At 43.4% G+C, this 23,642-nt stretch overlaps 1 protein-coding gene across 1 annotated transcript in view; it reads left to right on the forward strand.

Annotated features, from left to right (window-relative positions):
- Positions 1–23,642, forward strand: part of SGK1 (serum/glucocorticoid regulated kinase 1) — an 81,024-nt gene that overhangs the window by 40,676 nt on the left and 16,706 nt on the right. The window contains exon 3 of the mRNA XM_075414003.1: positions 12,248–12,317. Coding sequence (XP_075270118.1) covers positions 12,248–12,317 — 70 coding nt within the window. The remainder of the gene's footprint in view (positions 1–12,247; positions 12,318–23,642) is intronic.

A 23,642-nucleotide genomic window follows, 5' to 3' on the forward strand; every position in this document is an offset into this window, starting at 1 on the left:
CTGCTTGTCCTCCCAGGCTTGCCTGTGGTGGCAATGACTGCAATCCTCAGCCCCTTTTGTCCTCTTACAGCTACAGGAGTGCTACTGTAGGCTGTGAATTTGTGTTTTTACCACATTAGCACATACTGAAGGCAGTGCTGAACCTACCACTTGCCCCAGCCTATAACTGGAGAAGCACAAGAAAAAGGAAATTTGGGCACTCTCCAAGTCTCTTGCTGCAAAACTCAGATTGTATCTGTGCCATCTATCTTATTAGCCACCCGATTCTTCTTCACATTTCATTCCAGCAACACTGAGAAGAGTGGAAATAAGACCTATAGGAATATTTGTATATATAGAAGTCTATACCAGTTTCCTTAATTGGCTGTCAGCAGATCTTTAGAAGACGTTGTCCCTTTCTAAGTTTTGCGAAGAAGGGAAAAAAAATGTGCCAGTGCCTTTACAGAACATTTGTCAATAATTTTTTTCTTTCGGTGAAACTGTTGTGCATACTTAGTTTTGAATCTGCTGTGTCTTGGCAGCAGCCTTGTGGTGAGACTGATGGTAACAGACTTGTTCAATTCTGTCACAACCTCAGAATCTGTTTGGCTCCAGCTTGATTCTTGCCAAATTTGGGTAGGTTAGGGTAATAGTCTACCATTTTACTAAGAATGCTGTTTCAGTTACTTTGGGGGAGAAACACAGGCTGTTCTTGGATCAAAGCCACAATTCATAAATCATTTAATCCTGATGTTGGCCTCAGTGATGATGATGGAAGACTGGGTATGCTACATCTGCTTTAATGTTTTGTGGACAGCTGGAAAGAAGACCACCTGCGTGCTGTACGTATCTTTTGAAGGAATGGAAAAAATGAATCTCTGACTCTCTAAGCACAACTGGGAATTTTCATCAGGGAGATAGATAGCTATGAAAGTGCACGCAACCAACCAGCACTCCCATATCTGATTAGGTAACTCTTAATGCAAGCAAATACTTGCTCTGTGAAAAAAGGAGCAACTGCCTTCCAGAGTTGCAATGACTGTTTACAGTTAGTAGTGTGTTAAATATTTTCCAGTTTAACAAGTGCCCTTTTTCTTGATGCTATGACTAGCGTTAAAGTGAGTTGGAAGAGAAAGTATAAACAGATCCAAAAGACCTGTTTTAGTGCTTTTATGATTTGCAATAAACAGCGAAATGTCCCTTGTTCTTCCTTTACTCCTCAAGACTCATGGCTAGAGACAGTCCACAGCAGCAGAGGCTAAGGACCAACATTTATGCTCAGTAGGCATGCAAGCAGTTGCATATTAAACTGTCCTGAACCTTTATGTTCAACCTTTGGACACCATGTGCCCGCCATTTTGTGCAAGATCAAGTCTTGTTAATAATCACACCATCACACACCAAAGTGTGAAATGTTCAGAAAGAAGACACTTTGCAAACTCAAAGCCAGATGCAAGGACCACACAGGCCCTATCTATACCTCCCTTAAAGCCTATCTTGTGGGTAGAAACTGGGGCAAAGATATTGAGTTTAAATCTGATTTAAATAAGGTTCCAGCCAAACTGGCTATTATTGCATGGCTGACTGATGTAAACAATATCAATTCAGATAAGAACTATGTTTGTATAAGAACTGTATAGCTTAAGTCCCTTAATCTATTTCTTGGGTAGAATGAAGTTTTAGAGTTTATCTATACCAGTAATATGCCCATGACATATCTTTTTGCAAACATGTGTATTTTTTTTTTTTTTACTAACATATGTGTGTGTTGTGTTGGAACCAGGGTGGCTGGCAGCAAGAGCAGGGAGGGATAGGATGTCACGCACCTACACTTCCTAGCTGGCCAGACTCAGGAAAGGGTCGGAAAATGATGGCAGTATTGCTAGCGCTGGATGAGCCCATACTGAAGTCACTCAAAGGATGTGACAAATGCTTTTGTGCCACTTACAGCATGACAGATACTTTGGCACAGTGCTGAGAGCACACCATCCCATTATGTTCCCCAGTGTTGGAAGCATCCTTGGGACTGAGGCGTTGTTATGCAGGTGGGGGTTATCTCCTCCACTGGCTCTGATGCAGTCGACATACATTGCATACAGAGTTCATCTAACCTACATGAGTGACCCGGCCACTTTTGGCTCCTGTCATGAAAGCCAGAAGAAACCCACTGATGAGAGCTAATCACACCCCTGACGTAGCCGTAGCCTATTTGTTCAATCTATTTCAGTTTCTGTTCCTGTTTCTAAATGGCAAACAACAATCACTGACCTCATTATCAGGCCAGCATCACTCCACTTCCACCACCTCTTGCAAAAATGTGTGTGTAGAACAACATGGGCTTGTAGTAGTTGCATACAATTCCATTTGAAGTTTTGCACATGCACACCAGACAGCTATGGCATTATGTAGACATCCATTTATATCCCCTATAGAGCTGAACTGTAATGACAGATATAAAGCTTTGCTTCATTTCTTCCCCTGGACATGTATGCAACTAACTTTGCAACCTTAAATGAACCTAAGTAAAAAAAGACACATTTTGCTCATTTGCTTTCTTTCACTGCAGATGTTTGTAACAGAGGTCAGGCAGCTAAAATGTCAAATGATTTTTCACATTCTCCATGAATGAAACCAGCCTGTGCCAGCTAGAATGAGTCCTTTCATTTTTCTTTTCCCCAAGAGGTGATCTTTCTAATCCTGAAGACAGAGTGGGATTTTCTGTTGTCCTAAACAGAGAGCAGGATCAGTTCCTCGCCATGTCATTGAGCTGTCAGAAATTAATGGAAATATAATTTAAAATACAGCACTATCTACAGGTAGATAGTGACTTCTCAAACACTTTGCTCCTGGCCAGACTCATTTTCTTTTTATTTTCAGGTCAAATGATTCCTTAGCAGGAAAAATGAAAGGGAGAACAATCAGGTACTAATAAAAAAAATTACCAAACCTAAGTACAACATGTTAATTCATGCACAATAGACAGTTGTTTCCTAGAAAAATATGTGCTTGACCTTGCTGTCATGACACTGAACCACAGTATTATGAAAATATCAATCCTTCAAAGTTAGTAGGAGAGTGAAGCTGTCCATATAGCAAAGGCTGTTCGGCTTCCTCAGGATATGTACATCTCAGGCAATGTAAATGGAAGTCGTGATGCAGCAGGACAGTCATTGGGTGCACCGTGTGTTTGCTACTGGTGGGTCAAGTACTCGTCTGCTCCTCCATCGTCCTCATCATCTGTTCTGCAGTCAGGCGTACCTGCTCCTCTTCCTGTATAAATGCATTTGTGTTTCAGTGAAGATTAAAAGGTGAGCCAGCCACCATGCTTGCACACAGGGATCAAGACATCTGTAAAGAGCTCCCCACCACTGCTAGTGCAGACACTGCACAGGGCGAGGGGTTGTAAAAGTGGTTAGACTAAGGTGGCATTGGAGGCCAGAACTGGAAACCTGGCCACTACCAGTCCAAGGAAGACCTATATAACTCATAGTACCCCTCAGACAACTCACTCTTGTTTCTCTCAACAGCTGCAAATCACAGCTGGCTGAGTATGGGCCCTGCACACAACTGGAGCCGTTCTCCTTCACCCCCTCTCATCAAGTTGAAAAGACTTGGAGCTGTGCTTCCACAGAAGTAATCATTCAGAAATAAATTTAGCCTTGTTCCTGAGTAATTCACCCCCATTTCTGAGCAAACTCCTTATACATTGTGTCTCTAGGGCTTGTTAGTCCTCTCGGTGGAATGTGAGAGATCCACTGACTCTCTTAACTAAGTTCAGTCTCTTCATACTCGAATACATGGCAGAAACACAAGCCTTGAAAAAACGATCCCCAAGTGCTTGATGAGCATCACGAAAATATGCAGAAAAAAGGGCTTCTCCACTGATATAAAACCCACTGTATGTGTAAGCTGATTGTCGTACTAGCGTAAGGATGTATTACGGGATATCATTTCTTCATGAAAATTAATTGGAGGATTGGAAGCTAGAGTATATGCCAGATTCTTTCAACTGAGATTTAAGTTTGAACAAGTCTTCAACCCCTCTGTTATTTAGATTTTACATCTGTAAAATGAAGATAATAATTATCCAATTAATCTCTAGTCTCGGTACTTCAAGATGCCATGAATAAACAGTTGGCTTGTGGAAGGCATCAATTATTTCAAGAGCGGTCACTGCTTGTATTTCTTCCCCTGTACAGAAAAATAGAGAACAATACACTATTGCAACTAGTTTCCTATACTTGTGCCTAGGACAGTTTGAGCGTACAGTCTACAGGGTCAGTAAACTGCCTACTGGTGAAATGCACTTAGTATCTGAAGCAAAAGCCAGTAATGCCTTGTCCCTGGCAATACGTGCTATGTCACTGAACAGCCAGAGAACAACAACAGAGGCATCTCACTTGCTCATCCATGGCAAAATGCTCCTTGCTCAGGCCAGAAGCAGTTCAAAGCAAGCCGGGAGCACACAAGGGTCACCAATTATTTCTGAGGCTTTAACACCCAGGACAGAGAACTAGTTCAGGCAAAGTGAGAACTGACTCTAACCTTTGCCCAAATGCTAAACCAAACCTGAAGTAAATTCAGTTAACATGCATTGCCATTGTTTGTGGATGAGAGCGGGATAATGTACAACGGAATGACTCTGCTCTGGTTAGAACCAGTAAGGACCAGAAAGTTCAGTCTTATGACACTTCCAGACCGATTCCTGGAAAAAAGGGGAGTACATCGTGAGCCTTGGAAGATATCCACAGCTCTAACAGACTCTGAAACCATGTGAAAGCTCTGTTCTCACTAAATAATATACCTCATTCATTGCGAGCTTTGTGTCAGCTCTGCATGCAGCTACTTTTTTACTCCACTGTGCTACTTAAAAGAGTTAAACTCCACACTTAAAATTATTTCAGGCACAGTTTATCACTTTTATTATAGGATATGATGCATTAGTTTGTTTGTGATAGCTAAATTGTAGTCTTCAGATTGATCTTTTAAAATCTACATAAAAAGAGATAAACAGCAATAAATAGCCTTAAGACGAGCTCCATTTCTGTAACACTTTGTCTGATTTTGGAAAACACATCTAATGTTAATTAAAGGATTTTTTTTTCTGAACTTGATTTAGTGTGTAAGTCATTGTGAGGCAGCAGCAAGGGCTCAAATTTATAGCTCTGTTTTCTACTTTGCAGGAATTGTGTGTGTTTTTAGCTTGTGCTAAGTGTAAGATAGTTTAACCCTCAGTAGAAGATGTTAAAGGCTATGATGACTTCGTCAAAAAAGAGTCTGAGAGGCAACTTGACCGTGGCCTATAGATATCTCCCTGGTGGAGCAGCTACTTGTAACACAAAACTCTTCAAGGAAAACGCATAAAAGCATCCTGGGACTGGAAGATCAAGAAAAACAGTGAATAAGATAAAAAGCTAAAAAAATGCTGAACTAATAGCTCATACAAAGGAAGAGTGACTTTTCCATCACTGGAAATTCTGAACTCAAAACCAGGTATGAAATGATGCCAGAGGTGAGGAGGTGTGAGGTAGCAACCAAGCTGGCAAGATTCTGCAGTCGTGTTATGCATAATATTGGACAAGATCATTGTACTGGCTACTTCTGACTCTACAGTCACTGTGACTGTAGCTCCAAATTCACACATGCCCCTGAATTTCCTCTCTGTTCATCATGGTTTGGCTTCTGGATTCCTATTTAGCTCCACGGAGAAAAACACAGATATGAATCAGAATCCTAATTCAAACTTTTTCAAAATCTGAGGTAAGAAGCCTTGGACGTAACACTGTGGCTTTAATGAATTTTTAAACTAGAAGTTTACCAGATAAAAATGTGGCTTCTTTTTTTATTTGCTATTCAATGTTCACTTATTTCCACCACTTGATCATAACAAAAGCTGTTTGCTGTTTTACAACGAGCAATCCAAAAGGCCTTTACTCCACAAATAACGTTTATATGCATTGTTTGGACTGGTGCAGTTCTATTGTAGATAAAGCACAGGTGAAATTTCCTGTAAGTGTAGGGAAGAAAAGTGCTGATTTTCACTGCTTCTCCCCCCTCCCCCGTGACTTCGTTTATTCAAGAGGAAGGACTCTTTCAGTAACCGAATGGGTGACAGCCTGCCGTACATCGATAAAAAAATTGGTATCTGTTTGATGCAGCATTTACCTTGCACTGCAGCTTTGCAGTTTTGTTGTCCCTCGGTGCCTGTCCTGCGAGCCACAACACTGTCCTTCACCATGCTACCTCAGCCTGTCCCACTCAAACAGGTCTGTTTCACAACATCATCAAAAAGAAGTGGAAAAACTAAGTTTATGCTCTTTTCACCCATGGAAGAGTGCAGGGCCAGTGAGGCTTATGATTTGAGTCATCCTGGCTGTAAATTTCTTCAGAAATGATGATGATCTCCATGAGGACACCAGGAGATGCCTGTCTACAAAGCATATAGTTTCTGACCCTTATAACACAAATATAGGGCTTTGTGTAGGCTGAGTCCTTCTGAGGTCCAGAAAAGAAGAACAAAAATGGAGACAGGCATTTAAAATAGCATATGCGTTGTGTTTTTATGGTAGTAACAGTCTGGAGAGCTGTGCTTGCATCTATGGGATCCTATAGTCCACTGTGCCTACGACTCGGATCCCTTGCAGAGATGCTGTGCAAGGATGCAGCGTGCTGTGTGGAGAAACACAGTGGCTGGAGAAACAGTATTGCAGCACACGAAATGCAATGGTCTTCTCTTAGCTTTGCAGCTCACTTCATCATGATCCTTCAAGTTGACTTGACCGCAGTATGATCTCACTGCAAGTTACAGTTGTTTTGCAGAAATCTGCATGAGTGCTTCTTCCACCCATAGGCAGAGCTTGGAGTCTCCATATTTTTCAGAGCTCCACCTATGTAAACAGAGACAGCAGTGTCTGAGGAGGACAATACCGCTGAGACTTTAGCAGTGCTGAAGCAGTCCACCAGAAGAATTGTAGATGGTTCCCATTCATTTTAATGGATAACTGGTTGTAAAGCCTGGTTATAGACAGCTTAGTGTCACCAACTTTATGAATCTTTTCACTTTACGTATTCATAAACACAATACACAGAGCTAATGTACGCACAGCTCTGTCACATCCTGACATTGTCTTCATTGAAAGAGATTGTCTCCAAGAATAAAGCCATAAATTTGAATATGCTAAGTATCATAAAGAATTCAGTGACTTATTTGGATAACTGAGAACCTCAAGTGAAAAGAGAATATTCATTGTCATCCTAACAGTAAAACTATGCTGGATCCCAAGGCTGTGTCTTGCTGAATAAGGTAGATCCTCTATAGGACTCCACAAAACAGCAGTGAAGGCAGATAACTTTAATAAACGAGTATCATTTGGTATATGTGAGAAACATCTTTTCTTTTTAATACAAAGTGGCTGTGGTATTTAGTCTAGATAATGTATTCTGCTTTCACTGTTGGTATTGATGTCCTTTCAAGTGAACAGAATATGCAGCCATTAATGAGCTCTCTCTGTTAAGATGTTCAGCAATGAAATAATTAACAATGTTGATGTGTAAATTAGGCTTCAGAGTTTAAATTGCCTTTGCAATAAATGAGGCATGTCTCATTTCTCTGGCTCTTGGTTCAGCAGAGCAGGTGAGGACTGGCTAAACACTAACCACAGCAGTAGCCCCATTAAAAAAGCACATGCATTAGAGTCTTAGGTCATTTCTAGACCAGAAGTGTTACCTGCCTCACTAACACTGTTATTCAAAGAGTAACAGGTCTTCTTTCTGCTGTCTCCTTTCTCCCTTCTTGGTGGGGGGGGTCCCCCCATGGCACCTTGCTGTGCACGGTGGAGGAACATGGACCTCATGTTACAGCAATGGAGGAAGCGATTACCCCAGGTACCAGCTCCTCTGGGGCTCCCACAATGGGATGGAGGCACTTGTATGAAAGTCTGGATGCCCTCAAACATCCCCATGCCAGGCGGATGATGAGCTTTTCAAGAGTGTATCTCATCGAACACTTGAGTCTCAACTGCCTTTCCCATTCCCTGGCCTACACCAGCCTTTGCAAGAACAGGCAGCCAGTCTGCCTACCTTGTCTCTTTTCCAATCTTTCTTTCACTGGCAGCCTCCAGGCTGAGGACACACCAAGAGGTGCTGCAGCTGAAAAGAACAGTGTGCCTAGGTCAAAAGGAGTAGAGAAGGACACAGTGTAGCTGCTACTTTATTAAGCATTTATAAAGACTGCTATAGAATCATTGAATCATAAAATCGTTAAGGTTGGGAAAGACCTTTAACATCATCAAGTCCAACCCATCACCACCATGCCTGCTAAACCATATCCTGGAGTGCCATATCTCATGTTTTTTGAAAACCTCCAGGGATGGCGACTCCACCACTTCCCTGGGCAGCCTGTTCCAATGCTTGACCACTTTTTCAGTAAAGAAATTTTTCCTAATATCCTATCTAAACCTCCCCTGACAAAACTTGAGGCCGTATTTTTTTTGCATTTCTAAAACGTGAAAAAGCAGGATCATGCAATTAGCATCATGTTGCACAAGCTATATAAAGCACTGAGAGGGGACCTTATAAATGCTTAAAAGTATCTTAGGGGTGGGTGTCAAGAGGATGGGGCCAGACTCTTTTCAGTGGTGCCCAGCGACAGGACAAGAGGCAATGGACACAAACTGAAGCACAGGAAGTTGCGTCTGAACATGAGGAAGAACTTCTTCACTCTGAGGGTGGAGGAGCACTGGAACAGGCTGCCCAGGGAGGTTGTGGAGTCTCCTTCTCTGGAGATATTCAAGACCCGCCTGGACAAGGTCCTGTGCAGCCTACTGTAGGTGACCCTGCTTTGGCAGGGGGTTTGGACTAGGTGATCCACAGTGGTCCCTTCCAACCCCTACCATTCTGTGATTCTGTGATTTCAAGTCAAGTGTTGCTTGCACTGACACAGGAACTTCTGACTTCTACTTAGCTTTTTATTCTCCCAATGGCACTGAGATTGGAGTTATCCCAAAACATAGTTTAGTGCCTTTAAACTCTGCTTCAGGGACTGATCCTCTGCCATGTTTTATCTTTTGCAGATCAGAAGCTGTAGTTTTCCACAGCTGACTCCTAGGGCAAGGCTTAGTGGGAGCAGTCCCACTCACCACGGCAGCTGGCCTTTCGAGGTCACACTATCAGAGTACAAGAAATGTGGGAAGGGAGAAGTTGTGCTTCATGGGATGAAAGAATGTGCTGTTTTCTACACCAAGTCACTATTGTATGGATATTGTTTTAACATATTTGTCCTGCTGAGGTTTTATCTGCTGTGGCTTAAGTGTACTCAGCTAGCACAAAGACTTGGCCACTAGCATTAAACTATTTGTCTCGTTTCCCCTCACTGAACTTTCGGCTTGAGCAATGTCAGCTAGGAAACAGACTTAATCCAGCATTTTACAAGCACCATGATAAGCACTGTCACAAACGAAAAGCAAAACTTCTTCAGCGCAAATATTATAAAGGGGAAAAATAACTTTAAAAAAAAGCGCACCTGCAAAACACTTTTTATTCTGTGGATATGGTTGCCTTGTATTTTTTATCACATTAAGACATGAGAATCAACAACAGCTATATTTCAAGTGAGATTGCTATATTCAGAGAATGGATTATTTGACTGATTTGGTGGTATGTGAAAATAATCCAGGAAAACATATGAAAGAAACATCCTGCATAAAATAACAAGTGGGCTCTCCTTAAGGATGCCTCCCTTTTTGAGAACCTCAATTCAAACGGCAGCATAGATGTAAAAAGGGAAGGCGAGATTAAAGTGGCACTATAAACACAGATAACAGTGAAGCAACTCAAGGAAAAAAAAAGGTGGAGGAGCAAAATCGTTGGAATGGATGTATTTGTTAGCAATATGACATACAATTAAAGTGGGCATACTTAGTGCTACAGGAGCTCCACAAGCTATTTCAAACTAGATTTCTGGTCTGTTTGTGTGACTTCTGTCACTGGTGTTCTCTGTGCTTCACAAGATTTAACGCTTTTACCTTCCCACCACTGCTCTGAGATACAGAAGTGTTACCGACTGTGGTCCTGTGGACTGGCACACTCTGGAGTGTGGCAAGGCTGTTGTCAGCTCTGCAACTTGCTGGCTTTAACCTGGGATGAGACACGAGAGGGTGACACTGCTGCAGTGTCAGCACAACCCCGGGCTTCTGCCAAGAACCCCCCTGCTGTCGGCGGCTACAAGCGTGAGCCTTCACTCTGACCCAATGCTGCTCTTGCTTGCTGGATAAGCTGGTGTTCGAGGCCCCTTGATAAAAGCCTCCGTTGCCCTTACTTGCAGATGCAGGACACTCTGTGTGCATGAGGTCGGGGAGGGACGTGTGTGTGATCCTCCTGGAGTCATTGCTTATACTAAGTGGCTTCTCTTCTGCTCTGTTCCTCTCCAGTACCGGTTCAGCATAAATTTCCTTCCCTGGGACTTGTTGCATGTGGCCTGCCTGTACAACTTCCCAGACCTTTACCTCTGCAAAACTTTGACTGTGGTGCCGCTTGTTTCATGGCCATGTGACCAAGAGTTTCCCTTTTCACTGGACTCCGTTAAGGAACAGAGTTCAGGGTTTGCAGCTTTCAGCATTCAGCCTTCTATTGCTCATGGGCATTGTGGTCATTACACTTCTGTCCTCGACATGGTGGCTCTGCCTTATATTGTTTTGCACGTACATAAAGATGTGCTTTTCTGTAGGGGCGGATCCATGTCTAGTGTGTGCTTTTTCTTAAATGATTTTCCCTGTGTTTTCTGAGCTTGTATTCTTCTGGGCATAATCACAGTTCCGCCTAGAATGCATCAAACTAAGCACTTTCTCTCCTTCCCTCCCTTCATCCCACACTTACTTTCTACCCCTGTGCTGCATCTTTCCTTCAGTCCCTCTGGCTCCTTAATTACAGAGTGTACAGTAGCTAGAACACCTGCTGCCCTGAATGCCTGTTTCTCTCTTGTTATTCATCGTGCTCTTATTCTCTGAATAAAGATAGTCAGAAATATGACATCAGAAAAGTGAGCCACATTTTCAACGCTTTGCAACCTTGGGCATCCCCCAGCCAGCTTCACACCTGTTTGGAGTGTGTGTAACGGTGGGTGAAGCTGCCATTTGAGTTGGGAATCTTTTGAATGAAAGTAGTCCTTAAACTGAAAGGACAAGAACATCAAAGCTGAAAACTCTACTTCTGTGACTCACCAGAGCCCCACACTCATACTGAGAAACTCTTTAATCCTTCAGGATTGCAGACTTTGAGGACAACGCATTTGTATTAAGAAAAACTAAAGTTTTGATGTTAGCAAGAAAATTTCTCCTGTCTTTGGACATGAGAACTTTCTGCCAAAAGCCTGTGCAGTGGTTCCAGTGGGAATTCTTCACCTTGTTCTTATTCGGCGCCTTATCTGCCATTTGACTGCTGCTTCCCATCCTGATGCTGGATGCAGTGTTTCAGTGGGATGGAGAGCCTGGGACATACTTTGGGTTAGCAAAATATGTAATCCTGCTGACTGACTTCACCCTCACACCCGGTTTATCACCCAGAAGCAGCACCAATGAGGCCAATGGCTGGTACCCTTACAAAGGTGGTGCCAGAGGACAGTCACACTCCCAGTTCCCCCAAATTCTCGTGCAGCTCTGATCCAAGCCTCTTGTGTAAGAGAGGCCCAGAGGGCAACCAGTTAGAGACACTGTAATAGGAGGGATGAGGACGAAGTGTTAATCAGGGAGGGGAGCAGGGATCTGCAGCTCCCCCATTGATGATACCCAAGGCTATGTGAAGGGATCATACCTGTGCACCCTCTACCCCAAACCTCACCCCCTTTAAGGCTGTCCCTGCCCTGGGTGAAAGAATGGGCAGAGTGGCTGTCTGCAAAGAGCCCCATGTCAGAAGACAGCCCCGCTGGGACGCTGCCTGCCGCTCTCTGTCCCTTTCTCCCCCTCAGCAGGGCCGAGGCTGGAGAACAAGGCTAACCATCTGGTCCACGGGTGTAGAACCAACACGCACTATTTGAACAGAAAAATGCAATTCAAAGTGCAGTGAAGCACAGAGCCCTTTTCTATTCTGGAAGATCGCAGTACCTGGCACCTCATAAGTTTGCCCCTGATTACAGAAACAGCTGGAGAGGGGCCTTGCGCTGCCGCCCGACACGCTTTCTTTGGACGGAAAATAATTTGGGTCTGAAGTGTTGTGAAGCAGTAACGCAGTGCAATCGGAAGCTCTCGTGACCTGACGTGTTCCCTCTGTTTTTCAGACGAAGGAGCCCCACAGCAAAGGAGACCCGCTGCCGGAGCCCAGGCCCCTCTGGGGCGGCGAGGAGGCAGGTACGGGCAGCGCGGCGGGGCGGGCAGCGGGGCCGGGGACGGGCGGGCAGAGCTCTCTGCTTCCCAGGCGCCTTTATTCGGGGCTGAAGCGCTTCGTCCCCAAGCCAAGCTTAACTGAAGGATGTTTTTCACGTAAAAATGAGACGTAGGCTCTCGCACACCAAGTGTTTGCTGGACGACGACAACCGCCTCAGCAGCAATACGCCTGCGCGCAGGATGGCCGCAGTGCACGATGTGCTGCACAAAGGCTCCTGAGGAATTATGTCGTGGCATAATGAGGAGAAACAAAGGTATTACAGCAGATCTGTTTAATAAGCCATCAACCACGTTTCAGCGTTGGTCTGCTCTGTGAGCAGAGCTCTCGTTAGCTACCAGCAAGAGTCCTGCGAATACGTCTGAGGGCAGATGTGGCCACTTGGTGACCCCTGGTCTGTACGCAGGAGCACCAAGGATGAGGGCTGTGTACAAGGAGCTTTGTTAGTTTTACAAGAAGGAAGGAAGTGCAGCATAGACAGCATGAAGTCAATCTGTCGAGCTCACCCACATACTTGTTACTCTGGCTGCTTTCTGTCTTCGGGTTTTGCTTGGTGGGGGCGGTGTGCAACGTGGGGGGGGGTTGTGCTTTTTTAGTCTTTAGTTCTCTTTGTCTTATCATGAGCTTAGATCTTATTTAGAAATAAAAAATGTAACAGATTAACTGTTGCTGCTGTGGTTGGGTGACATGTCAGAACTGCATGTAAGCCAAGAAAAGAAATGCCCCAAAAGTGCTGTGGCTACACAGTGCAAATGTCCCACTAAACAAACCGCTCCTGGAGTGACAAGTACCTGTCAGGCCCTGAGGCAGATTTCACTTGAATGGTTTGGGGATTTTCTTCCTGCTTTCTTTGCCATTTTTGCAACTGTCCCCCTGGGAAACATCCCAGAAGTCTCTGTCCCCATTAGGAGGAAATCTTTCACTTCCTCACTTTGATTTTGAATGCCTAATGCTCCTGGTTAATTCCCCTGACCTATAACCAGTCTTGGCTTCTATGCATGGAGATTAAATGCTGATTTAGATGATAAACTTTCATGAAACAAGTTTAGAAATACATTTAATTAGCCATTCATAAGCAATGTTAGCTATAGCCATAATACATTTTTTTTTTCTAAAATGTGGGAGTCCACACAGGGTAGCTCCATGGATTTGACTAATCTGAGCGGTGCTTTCTTCTGCCTGAAGCACAGTAGGCTGGTGACCTGCCTTACCCCTCTGCCAGCTGCACAGGCAGTGTGAGGGATGTCCGCGTCCCTCCTGCTGGCTCCTACCCTCTCTTCTCTACCAGAAGTTATTGTCCTCTCAGCTAGGTCAAGAGCCGCCTATACACGAAACCAGATCTGGGGAACTCCCTAGTTAAAAACACAGCATTTAGGGGCCATTTCTTGGTGGTGGTGATGGGATAGGGGTGCTGTTCTTTTTCTTGCCTGAGTTGATTAGGTATCCAGCCTTCACTCACCTTAGATTTTCAAATGTTTTGCAGTGGTTCTACCTAAGGAGTATTTAACAACTACTTCATCAGATCGGTTAACTGAGCATGATTAAACCCAACTGCTTCACCATAGCAAACTTTGTAGACAATGCTTAGGCGTCTGTAAAAATGTCATTAGAGGGCTGAAGCAGTGTTTCTTCCTAGGTTTCTACAACAGCAATCAAAGGTAATCTTGTTTAGCACCTGCATAATCCCCTCAGTCAGCACTGAAGCAGTATGTTTGTATTGTAGTTACATACGGGCTCTTGATTATGCTAGAGGGCTTAAACTCCTTTGAAGCAAAATCTTGAACTCTTGGGTTTCCAGCCCAGAGCAGAGTGAGTCTTCTGACTCGGCCGTTTTGTGCCATGTTAACATGACAAAATTGGGTGTCCTTGGGAATGATTACAAGAGGCAAAATAATTCCTTCGTCAGAGGATGAGGAGCAAGAAAAGACATGATATAATGATGACTAAGCAATTTTTAAATAATTTCTCCAAGTGATCTTTAAAAGCTTCATCAAAGATCTGTCTGTCTTAATGAAGGGGCAGTTGTCCTAAGCCTACTGTGACCTTTGAAAGAAGTCTGTGAACTGCATACAGACTCAAACCATGGCTAACACTTATAGAATTCTCCCATTATTTATCTTACATGAATACAGAAATCTCTTGGGCTTGCAAAGTAAGTGGAAACAGAAAAAACGGCCTGCCTTCTATGGTTTCTACAGCTGGATAATCCAGAACTGCTGGACATAACATTAAACAGTGTCACAGCAAAAACGACGTTACTACCTATTCTTCACAGGTGGCTTTGGCTTCATCTGAGCTCCATCAACTCTTAAACCATGGAGGAGAAATGCCCTCCCCACACCAGGGCCAATGCAACAGACACGTCACAGGAGGTGGGAAACTGTCCCTACGACGCTTTGCATTTCCACGCATTCATTGAGCTCAAAGATACATTGTCAGCAAGAAGCAGCTCTTACTTTTCTATACCATTTATCTCCAATCGTTCTTAATAATTTGGATCTAAAGTGACTATTAAATAAAGCTCAAAAATGTGTGATACTTAATGCCTCTAGTTTGCAGTGCCAGGCTTACAGTCTTGCCAATTCTTGCAACCTGATGAGAAGTGTCATGATATTTCAAGTCTCCTTTATATACACCTACCTGTTTGACCTAGGAGACTGGAAGTGGTGTTTAGATTCTTAATATTTGTGGCTGAAGAGAAAATGTGAGGCTGTGAAGCACCTGGAAGCTCTGAAACCAGAAAGCACGAAATTTACCACTGATTATTTTCATTTTAAAATGGTGTGGAAACAGATTTTATAACTTGAAGACAGTGACTGGACTTATGATATTGGAATGCTTTAGGTTTGCAACACTGTTCCTATAAGCAGCCATTTCATTTTCAGTCCTCTGTTCCTGTCTGCTCAATTCATCTCACTACAGCAATTCACGATGGAGCTGGCAGTGTCACTTGCCTAGCCCACACGGGATTACTGTTGTCTCAGCAGTGAGCACTTGCTTGTGCCACGCACTGCTCACACCATGAGGAAAGCAGCTGTCCCTGGCCCAAAATACTGCAGTTCAAGAGCTCAGCCCTGTGTGATTTTTGAGCTTCATACCAAATAGGTCTACTGTTAATGACTTTCATCACAATAATAAGACCCACAGTGTTTACTCAACCAGTTTTACCAAAGCTATTCGGGATCTGTCCCAGTCATTTTGTCTGGAGGCTGCAAAACAGTGCATTTTTCTAAACCTAGTCTGCTTCCCAAATACTATTTTTCCTTGTTACATCTATAGCACTCACTCAAACCAGCATTTCAACATTAGACGTAGTATTACTATCTCAGATACGAGAATGTTGAAACATTCATGAAGTAACCTTCTCTGCCTTCCTCCCTTCCTCCCCACATGTCAACATTAAAATGGAGGACTTTTTATTTTCATTTGAGGCTTTAAAGTTTGCTTGGATCATATTTCACCATGAGGATTAGAAAGAGAAAAAGAGAGAGAGAGAAAGAAAAGAGAGAGAGAGATAAAGAAAAGAAAGAGAGAGAGAAAGGGGAAGGAGGAAGGGAGGGAGGGAGGAAGGAAGCAAGGAAGGAAGGAAGGAAGGTGGAAAGAAATAAAAGGGAGATTTTTAAGAGACTGAGATCACATAATCTTTTTCATGTATTTGCCCCTGCTGGGCCTGATTTTCTGCTGCTTAGCCCAAAGCTCTGCAGAATGCTCCTGCTTAGATTTGCTGTCATTTTGCACCTACCATGGTATTCACTCTGGCAGATATCAGTGGCTACTCAAGGAGCAAACCAAGGGATAATCAGTCTGCTAAGTTTCCAGGCTTAATGCGCTTGATAACATCGGGAATTCAATGCTCTCAACTGCACTTTGAAGTTACAAGCCCCTCGAACAGAGTGGGCAGAGAGGGAGGGGTAGAAGGCTGAGGTGTAGTTTCTGTTTTTAACAGTTTGTCTACAGAGCACATGCATGAGGAGATCTGCTTTTGCAGTGGGAATTTACGGACTGTCCCCTTCTGCATGAGAATACAGCAGCCAGAGAGACGGAATTGTAGTAACTGTGGTATTTGCTGCTAGATATTCCCTAGGTGCTGCACCTCATCTTGCAGCTCCATTTTACACATTTCTGCAGATTGCACTGCAAATCATGATATGCAGTGTAATTGATCACAGCCTATACAGTCAAAGAGCAGCTGGAAGAAAAATAACAAATAAATGAAAAATAATCCAGAAGAGACAATAAAAGCCATTTTTTCTCCTTTCTCCTTCTTGAGAAGTTAAAAAAGCTTTCATGAGACCTGTTGCTTCCTTGGCTGGCAGGATGCTATTCCACAGTTCAGTGTAAATGTTGAGCCCAAGAACGGTCGTCTGAAGTCCTGTACGGATATTCTTGTTTGGGAGTGCCAGAAAGCATCCCTTTGCACTTGTGGCATTTGCACTGAAGAAAACGGGATGGGTGCTCCCCATTTGGGAGCACACAGCCACCATTTCAGTGCTCTTCACTGTCTGTGAGGACTGGAAGCAGAAACGCAATTCCTAAACATACCTGTGTTCAAAATGCAGAAGCACGGCGTTTCCCCCGTACAAAGCTCCCTGAGCTGACCTCAGCTGAGTGCAGAGGGGGGACGGCCCCACTGACCCAGCCCTTCTCCCCAGCCCTGTCCTCCCCCCCGCTCATCACTCTCTGCTCCAGCTTTACTGTACGCAGCAATAAAGTCAATCAGTGCCTCTCTGCAAGGCAACCCTCAGTCTGAGTCAGCTGGCTGGGGAAACTGAGAGTTTGTTTTTCAGGCTGATTATCAGGATGGTCATTTTTTTCTCACTTTCCCACATCAGCTGACAATCACCCTTGGCTAAGTTTGTCCTTTCAACACAATATTTTTTTTTAAATCGATCTCCAAACCAGCCTTGGCATTTTCCTTGCCAATGTGTGCCTCTCTGAGAAAACTAAGGTTTTATTTCTCAAAAGCTACCAATATGGTAATGTGCTTTACTAATACACAAGTTTTAAAGATTATAATTTCAAGACCGTAGCACTTCTCAGTTTAACGAAACATCAGCTTTTGTTCTACTTTTCCCTCACCTTTGCCAATAAAGCTCTTTTTTCTGACACAAAAGCTAGCACAATTAAAATGTGATGAAACTGCTCTAAAGGCACAGCTTGAAATTCAGCTTTGCAACTTAAAGAAGATAATTATTTCACATTTTATTTTTTTCTTAATGTATTCATTTATGCACTACAATATGGTAGCAGATCAAAGGTCTAATAGAGCTTAATTGCAGTTAATATAAATGTCTCTCTATGTGTCATACTGAACTTGCCCTAAAAAATAAATGCAACAGTCCAGGTTGAAGGCATGTGAAATTGTTCCAGATTTACCTGCAGGACAGCCTCGCGCAGATCTGCAGCCACCAGCGTCAGGCAGCAAAGCAGAGCTCCATGGCAGCTTGGATGCTGCAATTTGGAAGGTCTGTGGTGACTGCCCATTCCAAATTTTTCACGAAAAATTCTGTTCCCAGTATTTGTAGTTCCAAAGAGGTTTTTTCTCAAATACAAACCAAAACCATAATCTCACGTTTCTTCAGACCTCTGCAAAGGGGGAGGTGGTGTCACAGGTTGTCACTCTGGTTTTTGTGGCAATGAATGGAGAGGAACAGCAACCATTTTTCTGTCTGTCCTTATCTGTGTCCTTTTCTCTCCCCTGACTATGAAGGAAGGCTAGATGAGCTGGGTTTAACTTAAAAACCTTCAGTGGTAGGGATTCCTTAACACTCCTCTACTTTCATTCCTGCTCCAAGCATCATGTTATTGTTCTTCAGCTTCCATGTTCTTGGAGAGCCCATGCAGATACAACACAGAGATAAGTATTTGTATTTTTTAGTCTTCTTTGTTTTCTAAAATTTGCTTCTTGTTCTGTCGAGTTATAAATCTGGTATCTGACATACCATGGAATATGGTGAAGGAGGCCAGCACCAAATGAGCCAAGCCCAGGTCTTGGAGGGGTCTCTTCCAGTGTGGCAGTAGAACTGATTTCTGGAGGAACTGATACATTGGTGCAGTGCTGGGGCCAAAGGTAAGGGAGGGCAAGAGCACAGAAAAGAGGCCACTGGAGAAAACAGCAGAGTGATGAGGAGGCACCACATCCATTGCTCTCCCAGGTGCCAGAAGGATATCCAGATTTGGCCTTTTCTCTTACCCTAACATTCCCTTCACCACCAGCCAGTATCTAAACTGTGTAGCTCCCCAGCAGGGAACCCCATCTTGGCTGGCAAAACCTAACAGAAAGCCCTTTTGTCTGGAGTCTTGCCAGTGAAAAGAACTCCAGGCCTTGCAAGAGAATGTTACCTTTTTGAAGACCAGTAAGAGGGGCATCATCCACAACATTTTTGTGCAGTTATTCAGCTAAGCAATAAATCACACAGAAGCAAGGGTTGCTGCAAGATTAATAGAGAAAAGCTCTAGGAAAATGTAGCACAGAAGAAAAGCTGAGTATCAGGGGTTTCCTGGATGTTCATTTGGATTGCTTGGCTCCCGCCCAAGGAGAACTACTGCTATGTATTTTGTAGGCATTGAAATAAATTTGAAGAAGTGGTTATTGAAAAAAAAAAAATTAAAAAGGTCATACTAAAAGATGCCCCCACAACAAAATTAAAACTCTCAGTTGCTATCATATTTCTGCATTTTTTTGCTGTTGTTTCTAAAGGTGACCTTGAAATTGGGCACGTGCCTCTGTTATTTCCTTACAAATAAAAAAAGACAATATTTTGTCTTTTATAAAGCAAGTGCAAGGTCTCTCTGTATTGTATTTTTCTGCAACATATTTTGCAAGAGAAATCTGTGTGGCTCCACTCCTCAAAGCGTGAGATTTGCCCAGGGGAAGCAAGGTAGGGGACCACATAGCGGCACGTCCAGATTCATCAGCCCTTACCATCACACAGCAGAAACAGAACCTGTAACAGGCCTGACCGAGGAGACATTCAATTATTTTCACACCGATGCAAATATTCTGAGGTAAATGTGTTTTAGGAGAAAGTCTAACTAAGGCTTGCTATTCATTACACGCTAATTACCTTTCAAGGCCCTAGGCAGAGAGCTGGCTGTCCTGGGACTGATTGCTTTAGGAAAGAAGGGAAAGCTTCCTCAAAAAAACCTACTGCTTTTCCAGCTCCTGCACGGGAGGTAGGCGGCTTTTGTCCATATGAAGAAAAAACTATGTTGTAAACTTTTTCATGTAAGAAGTAGCAATGACCGATGTCTATGACCGTATTAAAGGCTCAAAAACCTTCCCACTTCTCAAGAACCAGAGGAGTCAGGGGTGTGATCCCAGTCGCTGGTATGAAAAAGGATTAATTTTAAATGATGTCAACAATCTTATCGTTCCTCAATACCCTCCATAGTCTTAAGGAGATACTTATATCCGCTTTGTCACAGTACCCCTCAGAAGGTAATTTGTGAATATCAGCTCAGTGGTTAGGGAAATGAATTCGAAACCTTTTATTATAACCAGACTTTAATATGTTGGAACACAATTGTTTAGTTTACCTGAGATACACTATCATTTTCATTTAGCCTATCACATCATTCAAACAGCGTTGTCTGGAGATAATTACTGAAGAAGACAAGCTCTTGTCTGCCTAAAACACAGCAGCATAAACTCATTTACTGCAAATTAAAACAGATGGAAAATTGCTGTTGCTTTTAATATAGCTGCACAAAAAATTAAGTTTGCAAGTATGTTAAAAGTAATTGTAGTAAATGCAAGACTGTGGCTTACAATGTGTGCCCTAAACAAAATATTTCAAGCATCCCAGTAAAAATAAGTTAATTTATTCATAGGAAGGTATTGGAAACTGCAAAAGAAACATCTTTCCACAAAAAGCATTGAATGCCTATGGACAGCCCCGGAAAAAGAAAAAAAAAGGAACAAAGATTTCATTAGCATAACTCAGAGAAAAGTCATAAATATTGAAACAATGAATAAGGAACTTTTCTTCTATAAACACACATACGCATCATCACATGGATGTGAATCATCCCACTAAAACTAAGGAGGCTACTTGCCTACCTAAAAATAAATACTGGTTTGTCAAACTGAGAGTGCACATTCTAATACAAGGTGACCGACCATGCCCTGGGGTCTATACATATCCTTTAAGATGAAATACAACATCGTCTGCAGGACTACTTCAGAAGCAGACTGTAGCTCAGGAGCAGCCTGACTGGGGGACTGAAATACTTCTCTGTCCACGCAAACTTTTTCCTCTTACGTCTGTTGTTACATGATAGATGTATCAGAATTGCAACACAGTTTTAGCCACAGAAACTAGAGGTTCCGCTCTGCTGGGCACATGTTCACAGGCTCTCTCTGCCTGCACATCTTCCAGCACCTGCAAGAATGTAGTTTTGAAAGGCAGTGAAAACTGAAGGGACGCTGTTTGCATGAAATAATACATTCAGTTTAAAGCAAGAGTTAGAGGTATTCACCAGCATTTCACTTCTGCCAGAATTACCATAACTGTTCAGGTTGGCTATATTATCCTCTCCTTAAAAAATAAATTAAAAAATAAATTTTGAAAATCCCTCCTCTCCTCATTTAGGAAGGACTGGCTAACTGAGGGACAAGATGATGAACTTTACACCAAGTGTGTGTTAAGAGGACAAGTACATGATTTTGCAGTGTTATAGTGCTGCTCAGAGGGGCCCTGTGGGTCGCTCAGCCCATCCCACCCCGAGGCCAGACTATGGCCAGCACTGGAGCAGGTCAGCGTGGCTTTGCCTGGTTGAGGCTTGGAAACCTCCAGGGACGTGGTGTCCTCCAGCTCCCAAAGAAGCCTGTTCCCAGGCCGCACTACCTTTCTGGTGGGCATTTTGCCTCCTAATGTCCAAGCTGAACACTCATCTTGCTGCCATTGCCCCCTCTTGCATCTTCCATTACCACTGAGAAGAAGTTGGCTCTGGTGTCATCGTAGCTGCTTGTCATGGAGTCATAGGCTGCTGTTTAACTGCCTTTGGCCTCCTCTTCATCAGACTATGCAAGCCCAGCTCTTCAGCTCCTGCTCAGTCATCTTGTGTGCTAGACCCTTCACCATCCTGGTAGCCCTCTGCTCTGGCTCTCTCCAGTTTCTTGACATTCTTCTCAAACCTGGGGGCCACAACTGGGCACAGTTTCCCATATTCTATTTGACTTCACCCTATGAAATAAAAATGTGGGAAAGCGATCTCTTTTACTTGAAATAATTTTGAAGATGACTTTGAGCTAATGATGTGCCTCTGAAGGTGACTGTAGCTGATGATGTTGCTTTCAGGTGCTGGCTTCAGCTAGAAGGAGCCAAGAAAAAAGAAAGACCTGAGGGAGACAGTGAAATGCAGGAGCATACTAAGGAAAAAAGAGCAGTTCAAGGAGCAGCGTAAATGATGGAAAGAAGACAAAGTTAAAACAAGGCTGAAAAAGAAGAGCAAGGGAGCAGTACAGAATATTAAGCCCTATCACTATTGTTACACTATGATACAGGATAGATGTAGACTAATGTGATTCACTTAGCAAATGTGAATAGGTCATGTTTGAAATCATTTAAGCCAACAAGTTTTGCTCTCCAGAGAGGAGAAAGCCAATGCCAGAAAGAGTTCTCCAAGTAATTGCCTCGCTGTACACCTCACTGAATATGTTGCTCAGAAGCTTTACCATGGCAGCCCTTGAAATACCTCTTTCATTTATTTCAGTCCCTTTATAACTCTGTAGGAGTGTTACATTTCTGCCTTGGAGGGACAGGTCCAAAATACCCTCTGTCAGGAATTTTATCTCAGCTTTCTGTGCTACTCGCTTGCGCCAGCATATCCAAGCTTGTCTCTGCCTCCCACTGACTAAGGAATGACAGAATAAGGAGAACCAAATCTGGAATTTGAATTGGTGCTCCTGGAAATGCTATTTGAAATCTTCCAAAGCAATGAATAAATTGTCCATACACAAACTTCCTCTAGAAATTACTTCATTGGACTGATGGCAGTACACTATCCTCCCCACAACTTTGCAAAGATCAGACTGACAACAAGTTGCTCAAGAGCTAATGCTAAAGCAGAACTTCACTTACACATGAAAAACTGTCATATTTTTGGTCTCGGCTTCTGGGGAAAAAAAAATAAAATCATGTGACTAAATCAAAAGAGCAAACAGCCCTGACATCACGGGGGTTGGCAGCGTACTCCAGATCAGCCAATGTTTACGGAAAGATGAGGCCTAAACTTCTCTCCTGTCAAATCTGTGCATGGTAAAGAAGTGCCTTGCCAGGCAGGATCAGAAGGGGCTTTCATCGTCTTGGCGCCTTACTGCCTTGCATACTTCCCTGGAGTTTCTGTAGCTCAGATGTGACTGTATCCCAGAGATTTTGGCAGCAAAAGAGTACCAATTCCCATCAGAAATGACAACCTGGAAAATAGCTTTCTCTTTTTATAAATGTCAGAGCATTGTTTGCGATTCCTGCAGCCCGGAATGGCTGTAGGACACTCTGCAGCGTGAGTGGGATGTTGTGTGGCGCGCGACCTGCCTTCAGCTGCTGTGCCGTGTTGCTGTGCGCTCGTGCTGACAGCTGCCGTGTTCCGCTCCAAGTTAGTGCCTGCCTCTCGCTCTGGAGTGAAGCAATACCTACACGCAGGGCCAGGTTCCAGTTTGCTATGGAAATGCCCCCAAAACAAGTGAAAATACTACCAAAACAGATGCTTTGTACCCATTTCCTGCTCCGTCATACGATATTTCCTCTTTCTATACGGAGTTCCCCACGCACTCCCACAGCAGTTCCTTTTTTTTCCCTTTTCTTAGCAGTCTAAACATTTCGTATAATGAAAAGAATTCAGCATCTCAGCAGTTCCACACTCCTTGTAAGCCGGCCCCGCAGAAGTGTCAGGACGCTGAGCCACGCTCATGAATGAGGGCGAGCAGCCTGGTAGCCCATTTTTCTTCCTGCAGAGCCAATCCGACGTAAAATGTGATTTTGAAATCTAGTCAAAGATCTTCCGGGAAAATGATAGGGAGTGATGAAAGAGGACCTTTTACAAGCCAATAGCTGCAATATATTGACAAAAGAGTTTTTAATCATTTTAGCATCCTTAAATTGCTTTAAGAGCATTTGAATTGTCACTTCGGCCAAGCGAAAGGTCCACTTGGCCCAGGATCTCGTCTCCAGTGATGGTCAGTGTCAGATAGCATGCAGAGACATTTCTCAACTTGTGGCAGCACTGGTAGTCCATCAAACATCAGATTGTGATCTGAAAAACAGTCTCAATTTTTTTCCTAAGTAATC

This window comes from Opisthocomus hoazin, chromosome 2 (assembly GCF_030867145.1).
Source record: "Opisthocomus hoazin isolate bOpiHoa1 chromosome 2, bOpiHoa1.hap1, whole genome shotgun sequence".
NCBI lineage: Eukaryota > Metazoa > Chordata > Aves > Opisthocomiformes > Opisthocomidae > Opisthocomus > Opisthocomus hoazin.